An 18,875-nucleotide genomic window follows, 5' to 3' on the forward strand; every position below is an offset into this window, starting at 1 on the left:
TGTCAGAATTCTCTGAATGCAGCTCCAAATAGTGAATACTTGAAAATATATATTTGGAAGAAAAATATACTGAAAATATTTCAATTTATTTTCATGCCCCCATTGCTCCATTGAAGTCCTCCAGCATGATAAGAGAATGGAACAGAAACAAAACAGAAATTTGAGTTTAAACATACAGAAACTAAACTTAATTACAACAGCATTCCCAAATTAAAAGCCTTCCATATGATTTAGGGCCACGGTTCCTGAAATCCCCAACTAGCACAGCCAATAGGAATTTTGGAAGTATAAACCCAACACATCTAAAGTCCATCACATACAGAATCTTAAGCTAGAGAAGGACAAATTCCCAGCTTTCCAGACAATAAACCTAGATCAACATCCTAGTATGCAATCATCAGTACAGAAAGATCACTATCCTCATAAAAAATAGTCATTAAATTATATGTTAAAAAGCATCTGAAGTTTTCAGTTCTGGGCACCTATCACTAAGGCAACTGAAAAGAAAGGCTAAATTTTGGAGGACAGTTTCATTTTGACTTTCTTAGACAGACATAGGCGGGTTGTTTGAAGATTTATAGCATCATTTTAAGTTGGCTTAATGGTATAAACAGACCGGTAGTAGCAAGTTCTGGTCCAACAGAGGCCGAGTCAATGAAGTGACCTATATTGCTTATGAAATATTACCTCCTGGGAAACAGTTTGTCATGGCACCCAACAACATGGAAATGGATGTGAAAGGACTTAACAGAAAGGATAGTTATGCCTGAAGAGATGCTATTAAAGCACCTCGAGTATCTTAGTAGGCTGTTTGAAGCTGTTTCAATTCCATAGAAGAGAGAAAGGATTAAATGTGTTTCCATTGCTCCTCAAACAAAAGGAAATAACTAAGAGATTAAAATTTCAAAGAGAAGATAGTTACAAGTTCATACCCAAAGCAACCCTTGCAGTAAAATGACTACTTTGTTTTAGATTTTAAAAAATGGTCTTCCATCTTCGATTGTAAATAAAGTTGTATTTCTCTCATGTGCATGAGCATTTCAAGAGAATAGAATTTCTAAGCCCTACATTTTGCAATAAGGTAGGTTTGGGATGGGATTCAAATCTTTTTACTACCGGTTCTGTGGGCGTGGCTTGGTGGGCGTGGCAGGGGAAGAATACCGTAAAATCTCCAGTCAGAGGTGGTATTTGACGGTTCTCCGAACTAATCAAAATTTCTGCTACCGGTTCTCCAGAACTGGTCAGAACCTGCTGAATACTGTTAGGAATATGAGTCACCTAACAGCTATTTGGGTTAGAAATATATAAACCAGGATAAACATTTTAAAACTGTAACTTTAAGAAAATGCAAAACTGTAATTAGGTGTGGTTTCTCAAACAGCCATAAGATGGAGCCAGAAACCTGGTTTGTTTAGTCTGAGTCTCAGAAGAGAGTGTGAGTGTATCTCTGTTTCCTTCTGTTGGAAAGTATTGCCGTTTCTCCATTTCTTCTAATTGACTGATATTACTGGATTTGATGTAAGTCTGATACTGAACTGTTTTTGGAACTGGAATTTGATATTTGGATTATCCCTGGATTGAAAAACTGACTGATTTACCTGTGAATGACTTTTGGACTGCTTAATTTGAACTTTGCTTAAACCTTTATTGAAAGTAAAACCCTACATTTACTGTACAGTGTATCTGTATACTGTATGTGTATTATTCAAACACTACTCTCTATACGTCTCCCTGTATGCGCTCATTCTCTTAACGGGGAATTACCTCAACAAATACCACCTCTGGTTTGGGTCTATTGGGATAGGATGTAGATCAAGGGTCAGCAACCCATGGCTCTGGGGCCTCATGTGGCTCTTTCATTCCTCTGCTGTGACTCCCTGTTAATATTCGGCACCACAATTTTGGGAGGAGCTTCCAGGGTGGGGGGGAGCACAGCACTCCAGGAGGAGACTCTATGGCAAGGGGTGGGGTTTCCGGTTGGCTCCACAATTGATAGGGCTTTTGGTTAGGACAGGTAGAGGGAAAAGGGTGCCACGCTAGGAAAAAAATTCTATGGTGAGGGAACTGGACTTCTGGTCAGCTTCTGAATTGAAAGGGGGGGGTTCCGGTTAGTGGCTCTTTGGGTATTTAAGGTTGCCGACCCCCAATCTAGACCAAATCAACACTCACTCTTTATTATCAGGAATGATTGACAAATTTAAACTATTCATATTCCAAAATGCAATTCCTTCAACATGATGGGATTGTGCTTTTTTTGGGGGGGGGGGGGGTATTTCTTCTTCAGCATTCAAATAACTCATTTGGAATGGCCCGTTTTCTGATGACCTTGCACTGCTTCACCAATTACTTGGTGAAATTATTTGGGAACATTCCAAGCAATTTTGGGAAATTACAGTATTTCACTGATGGATTCTCGTGCATACCTCACCAATCCGTCTCCTCTGCTCTAAGAGGGAAAAGCTGGAGTCAGCATCAATACTCTGATTTGTAAAGTTTCTCTAGAGAGCAAGGTCTGGGCTTTGCCCCTAAATTGAGCTGATCAAGTCAATTCTTAAGAACTTCTCACCCAAGAATGGATGGATGCCAACCCCAAAGCGGCAGGTTTTCCTCAATAAAGCATTTTGCCTTCAAAACATCATCCCAGCAATGGTCTTTTCCCCCTTGTCTTCATTTTGCAATGCAGTTGTGTTTAACAGCATTGGTTTTGCATTACTTTGGCTGTTAACACAGGTAACCTTTGACTTATGACCACAACTGAACCCAATTTCTGTTGCTACGTGAGGCAGAGATTGTTAATTTGCCCCATTTTATGACCATTCTTGCCACATTTGCTAAGTGAATCATTGCAGTTTTTAAGTGAATCTGGCTTCCCCGTTGACTTTGCTTCTCAGACATTTGCAAAAGGGAATCATGTGGGACATTTTAACCATCATAAATATGAGCCAGTTGCCAAGCATTTAAATTTTGTTCACATGACCATGGAGATTTGCAATGGTTGTAAGTGTGAAAAATGGACAAACTGTCACTAAATTAACTCTTGTAAATCAAGGACTACCTGTAAAACCTAGTTGTTAGTGACAGGACAGGACAGGACAGGAGTGGAGTGGAGAGGAGAGGATTGGAGAGGAGAGGAATTGAATCAAATAGAACAGAGTAGAGTAGAATAAGAATAGAATAGAATAAGAATAGAGTAGAGTAGAGTAGAGTAGAGTAGAGTAAGAATAGAATAGAATAAGAATAGAGTAGAGTAGAATTAGAATAGAATAGAATAAGGATAGAGTAGAGTAGAATAAGAATAGAATAAGAATAGAATAGAGTAGAGTAGAATTAGAATAGAATAGAATAAGAATAGAGTAGAGTAGAGTAGAATAAGAATAGAATAGAATAGAATAAGAGTAGAGTAGAGTAGAGTAGAGTAGAGTAGAATAAGAATATAGAATAAGAATAGAGTAGAGTAGAGTAGAGTAGAACAAAAATAGAATAGAATAAGAATAGAGTAGAGTAGAATAAGAATAGAATAGAATAGAATAGAATAGAATAGAATAGAATAGAATAGAATAAGAATAAGAATAGAGTAGAATAAGAATAGAATAAGAGTAGAGTAGAGTAGAGTAGAATAAGAATAGAATAGAATAAAAATAGAGTAGAGTAGAATAAGAATAGAATAGAATAAGAATAGAATAGAATAGAATAGAATAGAATAGAATAGAATAGAATAGAATAGAATAGAATAAGAATAAGAATAAGAATAAGAATAAAGTAGAGTAGAGTAGAATAAGAATAGAATAGAATAAGAATAGAGTAGAGTAGAGTAGAATAAGAATAGAATAGAATAGAATAGAATAAGAATAGAGTAGAATTAGAATAGAGTAAGAATAGAGTAGAATAAGAATAGAATAAGAATAGAGTAGAATAAGAATAGAATAAGAATAGAGTAGAGTAGAATAAGAATAGAATAAGAATAGAATAGAATAGAATAGAATAGAATAGAATAGAATAGAATAGAATAGAATAGAATAGAATAAGAATAAGAATAGAATAGAATAGAATAGAATAGAATAGAATAAGAATAGAGTAGAGTAGAGTAGAATAAGAATAGAATAGAATAGAATAGAATAGAATAGAATAGAATAAGAATAGAGTAGAATTAGAATAGAGTAAGAATAGAGTAGAGTAGAATAAGAATAGAATAAGAATAGAATAAGAATAGAATAAGAATAGAGTAGAGTAGAATAAGAATAGAATAAGAATAGAATAGAATAGAATAGAATAGAATAGAATAGAATAAGAATAGAATAGAATAGAATAGAATAGAATAGAATAGAATAGAATAGAATAACAGAGTTGGAAGGGACCTTGGAGGTCTTCTAGTCCAACCCCCTGCTCAGGCAGGAAACCCTATACCATTTTAGACAAATCTTTGTCCAATCTCTTCTTAAAAACTTCCGGTATTGGAGCATTCACAACTTCTCGAGGCAAATGCTCATGTAGAGAAACCACTTCCATCATTTCCAGCTTCCGAACGGAAGAATTGGGGGAAAATGCATGCCTAGGGCAGAAGCTGCTTCTAGCTTCTGAGCCACCCAATGAGATTTTGAGGCAAGGCGAAGCAAATAAACAACCCCACCTTTACAAGCCAGGGGAGGATGTTTTGCTTTGCAAAGCATCTTCCAAGGGACGATTCCTACAAATCTTCTCAGAAGTGCAACATCCGTCCGAAGCTTTGCCCAGCCCGAGCATTTATAAAACTCTCGCCTTCCTTCATTTCTTCTTTCATGTTTCCATTAGGGGGAAAAAAATTGTGAGGGCAGGCAGCCGAAAGATACCAAATTAACAGGAAAACAAATGGAAAGTGAGAAGCTCTTTCTCTGTTGACAACACTCACCCCATTAGATCCCTTTAAACAGGACAAATAAGCCACTCAGCGGCACAAGTGGCCTTTTATATTTATTCTAAATTAGAAACAAAATAATTGTTGCTTGCCTTTAATGGACACACCAGTTAATTGTTCTAATAGCTCACTGACTCCTTCAAGGGGAGGGGGAAGGTGCATGGAGGCAGAAGCCCACATTCCTTCCTCCCCATTTTACTAGTTGTTCAGTTTTATACCAAATTGCATTATGCAAAACCCGGCATGATCTTCCCCCCTTCCTCTTGTATGCTCTGTGGCACAGGGCTGCCATTCTAGATCAATTATTAATATGCACGAGTTATAATTATTTGGAGGGTTGGTACAAGATAATTATAAACCATAAAGCAGCCTTCATTTGCATGCATAAGTGCCTGCCTCTCTAACTATCCCCCCCACCTTTCCATAGTCCTGATCTGAATCTTCTATATAATAAGCTAGGGTTTTGTGGAAGAATAATAGAAAGCAATGTATAATATTTTTTTTCCCTCTGGAGTCAAGTAGACAGTAACCTACCTTTCCTTTGTAAGAACTTTGGGCTAGCTAAGTCAGTATTGAAAACTGTAACAATTAACTTACAATATTTTGAAAGGCTTTAAGATCTGCTAAGGCTGATGAGGTAAATAACAAACTAAGAAAGTTGGAAGGGACCTTGGAAATCTTCTACTCCAACCTTCTGCTTAGGCAAAGACAAATGTCTGTCCAGTTTCTTCTTAAAGCCTCCAGTGATGGAGTACCCACAACTTCTAGAAGCAAATTGTTCCACTGATTAATTGTTCTCACTGACAGGCAATTTCTTCTTAGTTCTAGATTGCTTCTCTCCTTGATTAGTTTCCATCCGTTGCTTCTTGTCCTGCCTTCAGGTGGAATTCATTTTTTTTTTACTTTCGGTTCTGTGTACTGGCTTGGTGGGCATGGCAGGGGAAGGTTACTGCAAAATCCCCATTCCCTCCCCACCCCAATAACCTGCTTTCCAGCTCTGTTCTCCTATGCAGGGCAACCAAAGAAGACCCAGCCAATCAGCTGGGACTCAATGGGAGGCAGAGAATAGATGGGGATGGGGCCAATCAGATGAGGTATTCCAAACTACTCAAAATTTCCATACCAGTTCTCCAGAACCGGTCAGAACCTGCTGAATACCACTTCTGCTTCAGTTGCTTTGGAAAATAAGTTGATTCCTTCTTGTTTATGCCAGGCCCTGAGATATGGGAATGCTATCACAACATCCCTAGCCCTTCTTTTCATACCCAATCCCAGCCACCATTCTTTATATGTTTTAGCCTGCAATCTCCTAACCATCTTTATTGTTCTTCTCTGCACTGTAGAGAATAAGATCTTTTACTGGACCTTAGCATAACAAAAACATTGCCAATTTAGCAGAGGAAGTTGTCAAAGAGTGGTGGACTCTTTACAAATATATATATATATATCCATATGCTGCATTGGTTTAACAGAATTTCTCTGAAAGTTCTTTGCCAGATAATTTGGAGGCTTGTGTTATCCCTTCTCCACCCTCACTTTCTATCTTAAAAGAGGTGCAGGAGATTATTTGAAAAATGCATGCAGTGAAGCTTTAAAGATTAATGGGTTGAATGACACCTCTCTACCATTCCTTATTTTTTATTCCATTCTGCCAGAAAATGGAGTTGGTGCAGATGTTTTGTTGTTTTCCCCTGCCTGCCTTGAGTTGAACTTTTTATTAAATTGCATCTTTAATCTCAATGGGTTCAATCAAATCCTCACAGTTGAACCCCAACTTCCAACTGCAAATGTCAACCTTTTGCAACTGCAGGTCTGAAACCCTAATCGAATCTTGGCTGAGCCACATAGTGCTGCCACACATTCTGTGCTGAAAATATGCTTGATTCAGCAGAACATTTGGAATGCTTCTAAATGCATTGTCTGAAGAATGAGCAAAATCAGGGGGGGAAAACACAATAATTTAAGAAGGAATAGAAACCTGCTTGGGCTTTGGCTCTTCTGTACAGTTGTGGTCCTCCAGCAGCCTGTGGAGCTGGCAACAGAGTCTGAGAGTGGGGAAGAACATGGGCCAGTCCGGGAGTCTGGGGAGGGCTCGGACGAGGGATTTGCATCCAATACAGAGATGAGGCCAGGGTCATCTGAGAGTTATGTGCAGACTCCGGAGTCTCCAGACTCTGACACCAGTAAGGCAGAGGAACAGAGGGAGCCGGTTCCCATTGCACGCTTGCACAGAGCTGCCAGAAGGCAAGTACAGCTAAGACAAAGGGGTGATTTGGAAGTAAGGCTTGGAGATAATTGTCCTCTCCCATAAGACATAAAGGAGGAGCAAAGGGACATGAGCCTTTGCAGGAAGCAACTTTCTTTGTTCTGGTCAGTTTAAAATCTGAACCTCCGTGTTGACTTTGTGCCCTGTTTGGCCTTGTAAATTGACAATTTAGTCGTTGGCAGCATTTCAAGGGAGATAAAGTTGGGTGCTTATCAGCCTTATCCCAAAAAGACTGTGGCAGACTTCTGTTGGACTATTCATAAACTGTTTGGGACTCATTACGGGCTGTGAATGCATATAATTCACAGCCGTTGAAATAAAAAGAGGGTTTTGGGGACTAAAAGTGTGATTGTTACTGTCTCTGGAAGCCTTGGTCAGAACATGTACAAAGGAAGGAAATGTGCAGAATTGATAATCTACCAGCTTACTGAACAGGTGGCAGAGAAGAAAGCTTGTACTTAATATCTGTTGCTAGTCATTGTATGAGTGGCTGCCAAAGACATGCCGCAATTGCTACAGTGTTAGCTGCTAACCAGTTGGTACAAAGCTGGCAAGGAATCTGATTCAGGAGAGTGTGAACAAAAAGGAACAAACTGAGACCTCATCTAGCAAAGGTGTGTTCACAGAAATCAAGCACACTTCATAGTTTGATGAAAAGAAGAACTAGGGGTGACATGACAGCAGTGTTCCAATATCTAAATGGCTGCCCCAAAGAAGAGGGAGTCATGCTATTCTCCAAAGCACCTGAAGGCAGGACAAGAAACAATGGATGGTAACTAACCAAGGAGAGAACCAACTTAGAACAGGAATTTCCAGGAATTAGAACAATTAATCAGTGGAACGACTTGTCTCCAGAAGTTGTGGGTGCTGCAAAACTGGAGTTTTTTTAGGAAGAGATTGAACAGCCATTTGTCTAAAATGGTACAGGGTTTTCTGCCTTTCTAGCTATGTCCTGTTCAGAGAACCAGCAAACATCACCTCTGACTAGCCCCGCCCCCATCTATTCTCTGCCTCCCATTGAGTCCCAGCTGATTGGCTGGGTCTTCTTTGGTTGCCCAACACAGGAGAACGAAGCTGGAAAGCAGGTTGGTGGGGTGGGGAGGAAATGGGGCTTTTGCAGTATCCTTCCCCTGCCATGCCCACCAAGCCACACCCACAGAACCGGTAGTAACAAATTTTGAATCCTACCATTGGCTATGGAAAGCTTGCTTGCTTGCTTTAAAGATTTCTCCTGGCACTGTGTGCATGCATAGGTAATAGTTCCAGTGAAAACTCCGGTAAAAGGAAGGGGTTCAAAGAAGCCACTGTGAGCCTCCCAAAGGAAGTGTCTGCCTGAAGGCTTCAAGGGCAGTTTTTGTGATCATGAGAAATGCTTCTCAGGATGTCTCATTCAAATACTTTCCACAGTTCTAATCCATATTTGTATTCTTGCACTCATTAGCGACAGTATTTGGGGGGAAAGGAAATTTATTTCTCCTAGAGCAATAGGATAATTTCAATTTCAATCTTTCCCTTCCTGCTTCCTTCACTATTAAAATTAAGGTATGGTATTACAAAATATATAAATATCTGGGGAAAAATAAATGGGCACATGAAGGAATAATGATGCATTGATTATTCTGCACTTTATATGTGATTTGGTTACACAGAGAACCTGTAATTACACCTGCAGATATAGATGGCTCTAGCTACCCACAAAAACATGTCCAGACATGTATGTAAAGAACTGTCTGCAGAACTTCAAATGACCTGCATAGATCGTTAAAAATAAAACTCTGGCTCATAATATGCTCTTCTTCCTATATACAGTAATTTTACCACAGATCAAATAATCTGAGATGGGTTTTAGAGCGACAGTTTGCAATCCTATATTCAATCACCAGAAAAAAAAGACCTATTTTACAGCACTGTACTGCAAATTTAGATTTTAAATGAAAACTGTATATTGACTCAAGGGTTTTGCTCATCAGCAACTAGCTGGCCTTGTCTAGGTTTGAAAGTTAAGCAGGGTCGGCCTCGTTAATACTTGGGTGGGAACCTAGCAGAGAATACTATAATTTTGGACTAGACTGAGAAGTTAAAAAGAAGCATCAGAAGAAGGCAATACCACACAACTCAGTGACCAAGAAAATGACATCAACTTATCCAGGAAAAATATCACTTGGTTTGAAGGATATTTTTTGCCTTCATTCTTTCATTCATGCTGACTGATAGTCACATTAACTACTTGAATTAAGTAATTGTCCAAGAAGGAAGAAAATATGGTACCCAAGACATGGTCTACAAAACTAAGCCTTGGTCTTCTCAAAGCTGGCATCAGTCCTTCTCTGAAAAGAGTAGGAAGCTATTTCTGATGAGCTTCTTATTGGACTCAATGTGCATAATGCATATTGATAACACTCACTTTTAAATTGCACAAAAACACTTCTGTCAGCACAATAAAATATCTAGCTTCTTGTTTTACCTGCCAGGAACTTAGCAAATACAAGGAGGTTTATTCAGCCGCTAGTAGGTCACCATACTTAGGGTAGTAGACTGTAGTTTGTCCACCAATTCTGTGCATGTTTGACCTATATCCTAGTACGTGGGACTTATCTTTGGGCAAAGCCATAGTTACCAACAGTTCCAAGAATCAATTCCCAAATGAAATGGCACATTTCTAGTGATTATGTCTCTATTTCTGAATGTTAGCAAAGAGTCTACAGGGTCTGATTGGGTGGTTTATTAACAGAATGAAGACAGATGATAAAGGGTTGTATCTAAAACTTCTTTACTTCAAGGCTATCATTACCCAATCAATCTATTCCTCTTCTGTTCAGAAAACAACTGTCACCAGTTTAATTTACTCCTTGTATCTCACAGGCTTGTGCTACCTAGAAATCCTGGCCCCAGGAACAAATGCTGGGCTTTAATTGGGGCACTCCAGTGGATTAGAAAGTAACTCTTGACCACAATAATGACCTACCATTTTCCCAATCTTCACTATTCATTGGTGGAACAAAATGTTCCTCTGGAGAAAACTAATCAGACTTAAAAATACTGGAAAATGGACTGTCAAGAATGATTGTTAGACCACCTCACTGAATTAAACTGAAGAATGAAAGAAATAGGCTGAAGATCAGGATTTCAGCAACTTGATCACCACCAGACATTCTCAGCCATGTCGTTCCCCAAAAAAAAAAAAAAAAAAAAGAAGGCTGGCTCAAAGATTATTAATCATCACAAAATTCCCATTTGGAAGAAAACAAATGAATGAGATGGTTTCCTGATGCTCTTTTTACTTCCTACCAAACTTACCTTTGCTTTTTTTTTTTTAAGGCAAGTACACACTGGGGGGAAAAAAGCATGGAACTCCATTATACCATTTTCCTCATTGGAGAATGGCTTTAGTACCTATGTTTGCTCTAGAGATGTTCCAGAAAACAAAAATGATGAGGAAGCCTTCATGCTCTCAATGCTTGGTTGTATTCTTGCAGGCAACTCAACCTAGGTAATATCATCATCATCATGAGGATTGATGATGTTACCTTGTTTGGGTAATGAAATGTCTGCAAGAAAACAAGCAAGCTCAGAGAGCACCAAGGACCCCACATTTCAACCCTGAGCTACAAATATTCTCCTTTATAAAAGTGATGTTTGTTTCATAGCATGCTTGCTACATCTGTCCATCTGTCTGTCATCCATCCATCCATCTTTCTCTTTCTCTCTCTCTCTAAAAATAAGCAGTGCCCTCCAACCACTCATGGTGGCCAACCAACTGCACAAGGAACCCCATTCAAATGGCTGTCAGCATTCCGAGTAACACATCCGCTAAAGTCAGAACTCTAAGGCAGATAGATTCCTCAAAAAACATGTTTATTGGATACATCATATCATCACAACTAGTGAAAACCAACTCTAAAAGTTCCTGTGGTTTTTTCCTAGTTAAAAGAGTAAATATTTCCCTCCCCAGATGTCAACACATTGTCCAATGTAAATAGCTAGCACGGTGCTGGGTCACTCCTCTCCTTCTTCAACTGCCATATGTTGAGATGACCTTGGTTCCCAAAAGAAATCTTTTTGTTTTGACTATTAGCAAGCCTATCTGTTTCCCCCCTCCTTTTCCCCTCTCAGAGTTTGTGGCGACTATAAGGCAGCACAAGATGGCTTCAACCAGGTTCACTTCAGAGTTGACAATGGCCTTCGGGGCAGTCATGTTGCCATCTAGGTCAATAGTCCTCCATCTAATTTTATGAGCCCACCAACAATGGCATCCATGTTTATTTATTCTTGAAAGTGTCTCCTTCATAATTAGGCATACCAGAAAAACAGAAGCAGTAAGAGAAAGGTTGTGGATCTCTGTAACATGGGCCAAAATAATATTGTTCAACTGAGTTGCCTTCACAAAAGCTTATATAAAACATTTTGCTAAGTTAATTCAGCAGAACAAAATAGAGGATCTGCTTCCTACTTTTTAAGGAACTGCAGATTCTGATCAGCAGCCGCAGATGTTTTTTCATGCACCACTAATGATGATCACATTAAATCACCCATAAAGCAAACTACATCTTTAGAATCTTTTCAATTTCCATAGAAAACAACAATTGGAGATCCATGGGGGGGGGGGGGAGCTAATGTGTCTCTGTTGGTTTTTAAAGTTAATATCATACCATGAAGGTCTTTTCAAAAGATAGGAAAAAGAGTGAATTCTTTCTTACATTTGGCGAGGGATTTTGAAATGTACTGAAATCTGGGTCTGCTGTTAGGTTTCATGAAAGCATTTTGAATACTGACAGAAGCTTTATGCAAAATCAGAAAAAAGACATGGGAGAAATAAGTGATACTAATGGAAATTCCCCCTCTGGGATAACTTACTTGGCAGGCCACATAACAGCTGCATAAACAAAATGGCTGCCAGGTGCCTAAAGAAATTACATTTACTGTATAAAGACAAGATCTAAGATTCAGAACAGTATAATAGTCAAGAAGTGCCACATTATTCCTCACTGGGAATCATGTATTCCAAATGAGGAAGTTGGAGACATATCTTAAATATTTATTTTTGAGATGGGAAATTACCAGGCAACCTGATGGCTTTAGGTTAGTTTTAAGAATTTTTTTTTAAATGGTAGAATAAGGGGATAGCTTCTGACAAGAAAACAAAAATAGACATAATGAAAAGCCAAACATGAATTTGAGTGGGTTTTTAATCTTATTAACTGAAATCTAAGTCTCATAGCAACAAGTGACACCCCCTTCACATAATCAGCTATGCTACATTTCAAAATATTGTTTGGAAGAACAGCAATATGAAAAAAGCTGCAAAATGTCTCAACTGAACATAAAGGTGTTATATTTATTTTTAGCTAAGGGTAGATATATAAAGCAAAAATGCATATTACCACCTCTGTATGTTTGGGAAACTTGTGTGTGTGTGTATGTGTGTGTGTAATGAAGATATGAAGATGTATTGCATCTTGTTTTAAAATCTGCAGAAGGAACTGACATTTGGATAGAATGGACTAAGGTATGAATGCCTGTGAAAATCACGAAGAAAGGGTATAGACCAAGGGTCTTCAAAGTTGCCAAGTTTAAGACTTATGAACTTCAACTCCCTGAATTCCTGAGCTAACATGATTGGACGAGGAATCCTGGGAGTTGAAGTCCACAAGTCTTAAGCTTGCCAAGTTTGAAGACCCCTGGTATAGACTGATCTATTCCTTACTAATTGCTTCCAGTGACCTCAATGAAAGCTTTATTTTGATGATCTGATCTGGAATTTTTTTATTGAGTTGGCCCTAACCACAATGTTCCTAGTGGTTTCAAACATTCTATCTGTCCAGATACTTTCAAGATTCAAATAAGACTACATTTGTCTGAGTAACCCTTCAAATTTTCCTTCTCTTAGGTAACTGTCCATAATTTCACAGAGATTTTGGATTAAGAGACCTTTTGATCATTTGGAGCAGAGAAAATTATGCAATCATTTGATTTTCCTTTTTTCATCTAAGGTTGCTTTTGTTGAATGTGTGAATTTTTGATTTTTTGGTTCTATTTCTAAAGGTGATATGCAGACACAAATAGGCATACAATTGCTTTATCTCTACAGATTCCTGTAGCTTAAATCCAGTAAAGCTGTAGCTCTCTGTATTCCAATTAACATACTGTCTGTTCCAACAGCCTGCTTCTATTTAGTTCTGTTTTTATTTTGCTTTTTCAAATGACTCTGACATGTTTTATGCAACTAATCAAAACAACATTTCCTGTGCATTTTTATACAGTACGTACTCCATTACTCCCTTGTCTTGAGTCTACAGGTAGCCTTCTATCTCAAGTTTTAAATTCTGTTGTGAAGATCTGGACATCTTGAATTGTTCACCTTCAAAGGCAAAACATATTGGAAGGGCTGATGTGATATAGCTCGTTCTGCACCATTCCCAACATTTAGGCATTTATATGAACATTTCAATTTCCATGGGGAAACTTTATCAGAATTTGACGCCATGTTCTATCAAACTTTCAGGGTCTGAACTAAGTTTCATAACTGCAATTCTAAATAAAATATGACTCTTATCCAGAGATGGGATTCTACCAGTTAGGACCGGTTCTATAGAACTGGTTGTTACGATTCTGCGCAGTTCGGAGAACTGGCAAATCGTGCCCCTGACTGGCCCCTCTCCGCCCGCTCCTCCTCTCCCCACCCAGTCAGTCCTTATCGCACATGTGTGACATCACGCACATGCCCGACATCGCTGACTGCATTGTCCCCTGCCCAGACACTCCTTAAGATATTTCTCTCTTTTTCCCCTCCTGATGATCGGCTGTTCCGATGATCAGCTGTGCTGGGATCCCCCTCACTGTCTTACTGCTTCGCCCAGGAGGCTTCCCTGAGGCACAAGAGGCAAAAAAAAAATGGAGGAGGGGGTTTGCTGCAAACAAAGAAGAAGCCACACCCACCCAGTCACATGGCCACACCCACCTAGCCATGCCCACAGAACTGGTTGTTAAAAAATTTGAATCCTACCCCTGCTCTTATCCATGTGCATGCATGTGTCAACTCTCAAAACGACTCTAGCTGAAGTCTAGCTGATGTTTTTCTTGCTTCGTTTCTTAGTTGCCATACTTATGCAGGAGGAAGGGGGCAATGTACAATGTTTTCCTCCAAAGTGCCAGACATAACAATGATAAGGCTCCTGAGAACCAAGGTCAGATCAACGTGTCTTAGCAACGGCAGGGAGGAATTGCTGAGAAGTTCATCACTAGCTTGATTGGCTAATGTGACATGTGACACAAGGCCAGTATATATTCTTTAATTATACCAAAAATGTAGGGATTATTCAGTGTTGGTTTCACCTCTGACCATGCCAATATGATGTCCCTAAATAAACAGGATTTTTGAGGAAACCAAGGCCTCAGAGTCTTGAATTGATTGGGAAACAACAGAACCAGCAAGAATTACATGAAGTTGTGGGCAAAGGCCAGTTTGTCCACTTCACTGCCCTTTGTATACACATTTTCCCATTCATGTGAGTAATATTATGAGAAGACCATCAGTTTTTAATTGAGCACATCAATCAAAGCATACTGTTATAAAAAAACAACATCATCCCCCACCAAAAAAATCTACTAATGTAAAGGTTTCTATAGGTGATGGGCACCCTATTTGTTCTATTGCAAATATTTCCAGAGAAAGTTGCAAAGAATAAATATAATTTCTCCAAATGTTTGGATTGATTCCTAATGCTGGGGATGCAGAGGTGGTATTCAGTTCTGGAGAACCGATAGCGGAAATTTTGAGTAGTTCAGAGAACCAGCAAATACCACCTCTGACTGGCCCCGCCCCCATCTATTCTCTGCCTCCCAAGTCCTAGGTGATTGGCTGGGTCTTCTTTTGTTGCCCTGCACAGGAGAACGGAGCTGGAAAGCAGATGAGTGGGTGGGGGGGGAAATGGGATTTTGCAGTATCCTTCCCCTGCCATGTCACCAAGCCACACCACGCCCACCAAGCCATACCCACAGAACCGGTAGTAATTTTTTTTTGAATCTCATCACTGTGGGTGTGCTACATCATCATGCAGAGCCCCTAACTGTCGGGGTTCACATCAGACTCTGCTGTCATTCTTGGTTTTCTTTATAATTAGCCCATTATTCATGAATTGATTTACTTGACCAAAACAGACATGACTTAGCTATATTAGACTTTTTATTGCAGGCAAGAATAAAACTATACACACAAAGACTTGCCCAGTGCAATATGCAGAAACCAAATACTTTAGAATTATATTCTATGGATTAAACTCTAGGCTGTTTTCTTCCACCTTTTCTAGTCAATAGGTACCTGGATGTTCCCTTAATGACCTTAGGGTGCACTTTTTCTATGTAACTACACTGCTCAAAAAAATAAAGGGAACACTTAAACAACGCAATGTAACTCTAAGTTAATCACACTTCTGTGAAATCAAACTGTCCACTTAGGTAGCAACATTGATTGACAATCAATTTCACATGCTGTTGTGCAAATGGAATAGACAACAGGTGGAAAGCATAGGCAGTTAGCAAGACATCCCCAATAAAGGAGTGGTTCTGCAGGTGGTGACCACAGACTACTTCTTTGTTCCTATGCTTTCTGGCTGATGGTTTGGTCACTTTTGAATGCTGGTGGTACTTTCACTCTAGTGGTAGCATGAGACGGAGTCTACAACCCACACAAGTGGCTCAGGTAGTGCAGCTCATCCAGGATGCCACATCAATGCGAGCTGTGGCAAGAAGGTTTGCTGTGTCTGTCAGCGTAGTGTCCAGAGCATGGAGGTGCTACCAGGAGACAGGCCAGTATATCAGGAGACATAGAGGAGGCCATAGGAGGGCAACAACCAAGCATCAGGACTGCTACCTCCGTCTTTGTGCAAGGTGGGACAGGAGGAGCACTGCCAGAGCCCTGCAAAATGACCTCCAGCGGGCCACAAATGTGCACGGTCAGAAAGAGACTCCATGAGGGTAGTATGAGGGCCCGACGTCCACAGGTGGGGGTTGTGCTTACAGCCCAACACCGTGCAGGACGTTTGGCATTTTCCAGAGAACACCAAGATTGGCAAATTCGCCACTGGTGTCCTGTGCTCTTCACAGATGAAAGCAGGTACACACTGAGCACATATGACAGACGTGACAGGGTCTGGAGATGCCGTGGAGAATGTTCTGCTGCCTGCAACATCCTCCAGCATGACCGGTTTGGCAGTGGGTCAGTAATGGTGTGGGGTGGCATTTCTTTAGGGGGCCGCACAGCCCTTCATGTGCTCGCCAGAGGTAGCCTGACTGCCATTAGGTACCGAGATGAGATCCTCAGACCCCTTGTGAGACCATATGCTGGTGCAGTTGGCCCTGGGTTCCTCCTAATTCAAGACAATGCTAGACCTGATGTGGCTGGAGTGTGTCAGCAGTTCCTGCAAGATGAAGTCATTGATGCTGTGGACTGGTCCGCCCGTTCCCCAGACATGAATCCAGTTGAGCACATCTGGGACATCATGTCTTGCTCTATCCACCAATGCCATGTTGCACCACACTGTCCAGGATTTGGGGGATGTCCAGGTGTGGGAGGAGATCCCCCAGGAGACCATCCGCCACCTCATCAGGAGCATGCCCAGGCGTTGTTGTACAGGCACGTGGAGGCCACACACACTACTGAGCCTCATTTTGACTTGTTTTAAGGACATTACATCAAAGTTGGATCAGCCTGTAGTGTTTTTTTCCACTTTAATTTTGAGTGTAATTCCAAATCCAGACCTCCATGGGTTGCTAAATTTGATTTCCACTGATAATTTTTGTGTGATTTTGTTGTCAGCACATTCAACTATGTAATGAACAAAGTATTTAATAAGAATATTTCATTAATTCAGATCTAGGATGTCTTATTTTTGTGTTCTCTTTATTTTTTTGAGCAATGTATAATGTTTCTCCTAGCCTTGAAACTGTTGGTAGCTTCTTTGTCAGCAACATTTTTTTAATACCTTAGCAACTTTATGGCTGGATGAAGTATGGATAGATCAAAAGCAATGCTGGTTATCAGAAAGACAAGCTACTTTTAGCATGCTGTGAATTTCTAAACCCAAGTAAGGAAGAAGCTTTAAAAACAGTTTTGAAGCCACCAGTTATTGCTTATTTTTTTTTTTAATTTTATGTATATTTTCTCTCTCTTTGTACTCCAGTGGAAATGAGGAAAAGACAGAATATTAACTTCTATGGACAAAGGAAAGCAATTAAGGGACCAGCTTCTGCCAATTTTTTATTTTAACAGCAAGCACATTAAATATTGGTAGTATGAGAAGCTCTTTCTATGAGATTTCATTCTTTATCTGGAAGCTGCTTGGATGATGTTTTGCATTGCAAGTGTTTTTGATAGTTCAATTATTTCAGTTCTGAGTTCCACCTAACTATTCCAAGAGTAATCAAAGGTAGTGAGAGCTCAATAAGTTAAGGAAATGATCAGCTATATGTAATTTAAAATATATGCAATAGGAAGATGAATAACACCAATTTCAGGTTGTCTTCAATAGTCTTCTCTCCATCAGTGAGTGTATCTTCATTTTATCGCTATGGTTTGGTTTCATAGAGCTCAGTTGCTTATCTTCAGACAATGAGTAAGTAGACTAAGAAAGCTACTCCTATTACCATGATTGCTATTTTCATATTCACTGCCTCTGATGAGCAAGCAGTACCAGATCATTAGATTCTGTCACTGATTTATCCATGGATATGAATCTGGGCAGATACCAAGTCATGAAGATGTCTGGTGCCAGGTTATAAAAGTAGGAGATGAAAAGTAGACTTTAATTTATTCAGAATGAAGCTGGAAGGGACCTTGGAGGCCTCCTAGTTTAACCCCCTGCTCAAACAAGAGACCCTAAACCATTTCAGACAAGGGGCTCCCCAATCTCTTATTAAAAACCTCCAGTGATGAAGCACCCACAACTTCTGAATGCCAACAATTAACACCACTGGTTAATTGTTCTCACTGTTAGGAAGTCTCTCCTTAATTCCGGGTTGCTTCTCTCCTTGTTTAGTTTCCATCCATTGTTTCTTGTCCTCCTTCAGGTGCTTTGGAAAATAAGTTGACCCCCTCTTCTTTGTGGCAGCCTCTCAACTACTGGAATATTTTTATCACGTCCCCCCAGCCCTTCTTTTCTCTAGACTAGCCGTATCCAATTCTTGAAACTGTTCTTCATATGTTTTAGTCTCCGGGCCTTTAATCATCTTGGTTGATGAAGATGATTAATCCTTTAGAGGATTTTTAAAAAATTCTTCTAATTTTAAATTCATATTAAATTCCGTGTTGAATATGGAAGCTTCCTTTAGAGAGGAACCTTCCATATTAAAAGGAAGACTTTTCTGTAGGCATTCTAACAAGAGATTTGGGTCTTCCCCCAAATACTTGGACAAGTAAAAATAATCTCTCAGATGCTTGGAAATAAAGACATTGCAGTCTTCTTCTTCTTCTTTTTTTTTTTTTTTATAAAAATTTGGGAAGAAAAGTAAAACTATGGCAATATAGAAAGGTGGAAAATACTTGGAAAGAAAGATGTTGCACTAACCTTCAGTCATTCGCCGATACTTCTCTTTGTACATAAATCCAAAGACCAAATAACATCCTCTTCTTGGGAGACCAAGTTCTACAAAAGTCAAAACAAAGTATGGCTCAATTGGCAAAATGGTTCATTACAAATCGTGTCTGCTTTAACTATATAGTGA

General features: G+C 39.5%; 1 protein-coding gene across 4 annotated transcripts in view; it reads right to left on the reverse strand.

Annotated features, from left to right (window-relative positions):
* Window positions 1-18,875, reverse strand: part of KIRREL3 (kirre like nephrin family adhesion molecule 3) — a 726,740-nt gene that overhangs the window by 307,642 nt on the left and 400,223 nt on the right. For all 4 annotated transcript variants that reach the window (XM_087970026.1, XM_087970028.1, XM_087970027.1 and 1 more), the window contains exon 2: window positions 18,719-18,796. In XM_087970026.1, the coding sequence (XP_087826152.1) occupies window positions 18,719-18,796 (78 nt within the window). The remainder of the gene's footprint in view (window positions 1-18,718; window positions 18,797-18,875) is intronic.

This window comes from Notechis scutatus, chromosome 7 (assembly GCF_049901735.1).
Source record: "Notechis scutatus isolate UNSWTSFEM ecotype Mainland chromosome 7, rNotScu1.2, whole genome shotgun sequence".
Taxonomy (NCBI): Eukaryota; Metazoa; Chordata; class Lepidosauria; order Squamata; family Elapidae; genus Notechis; species Notechis scutatus.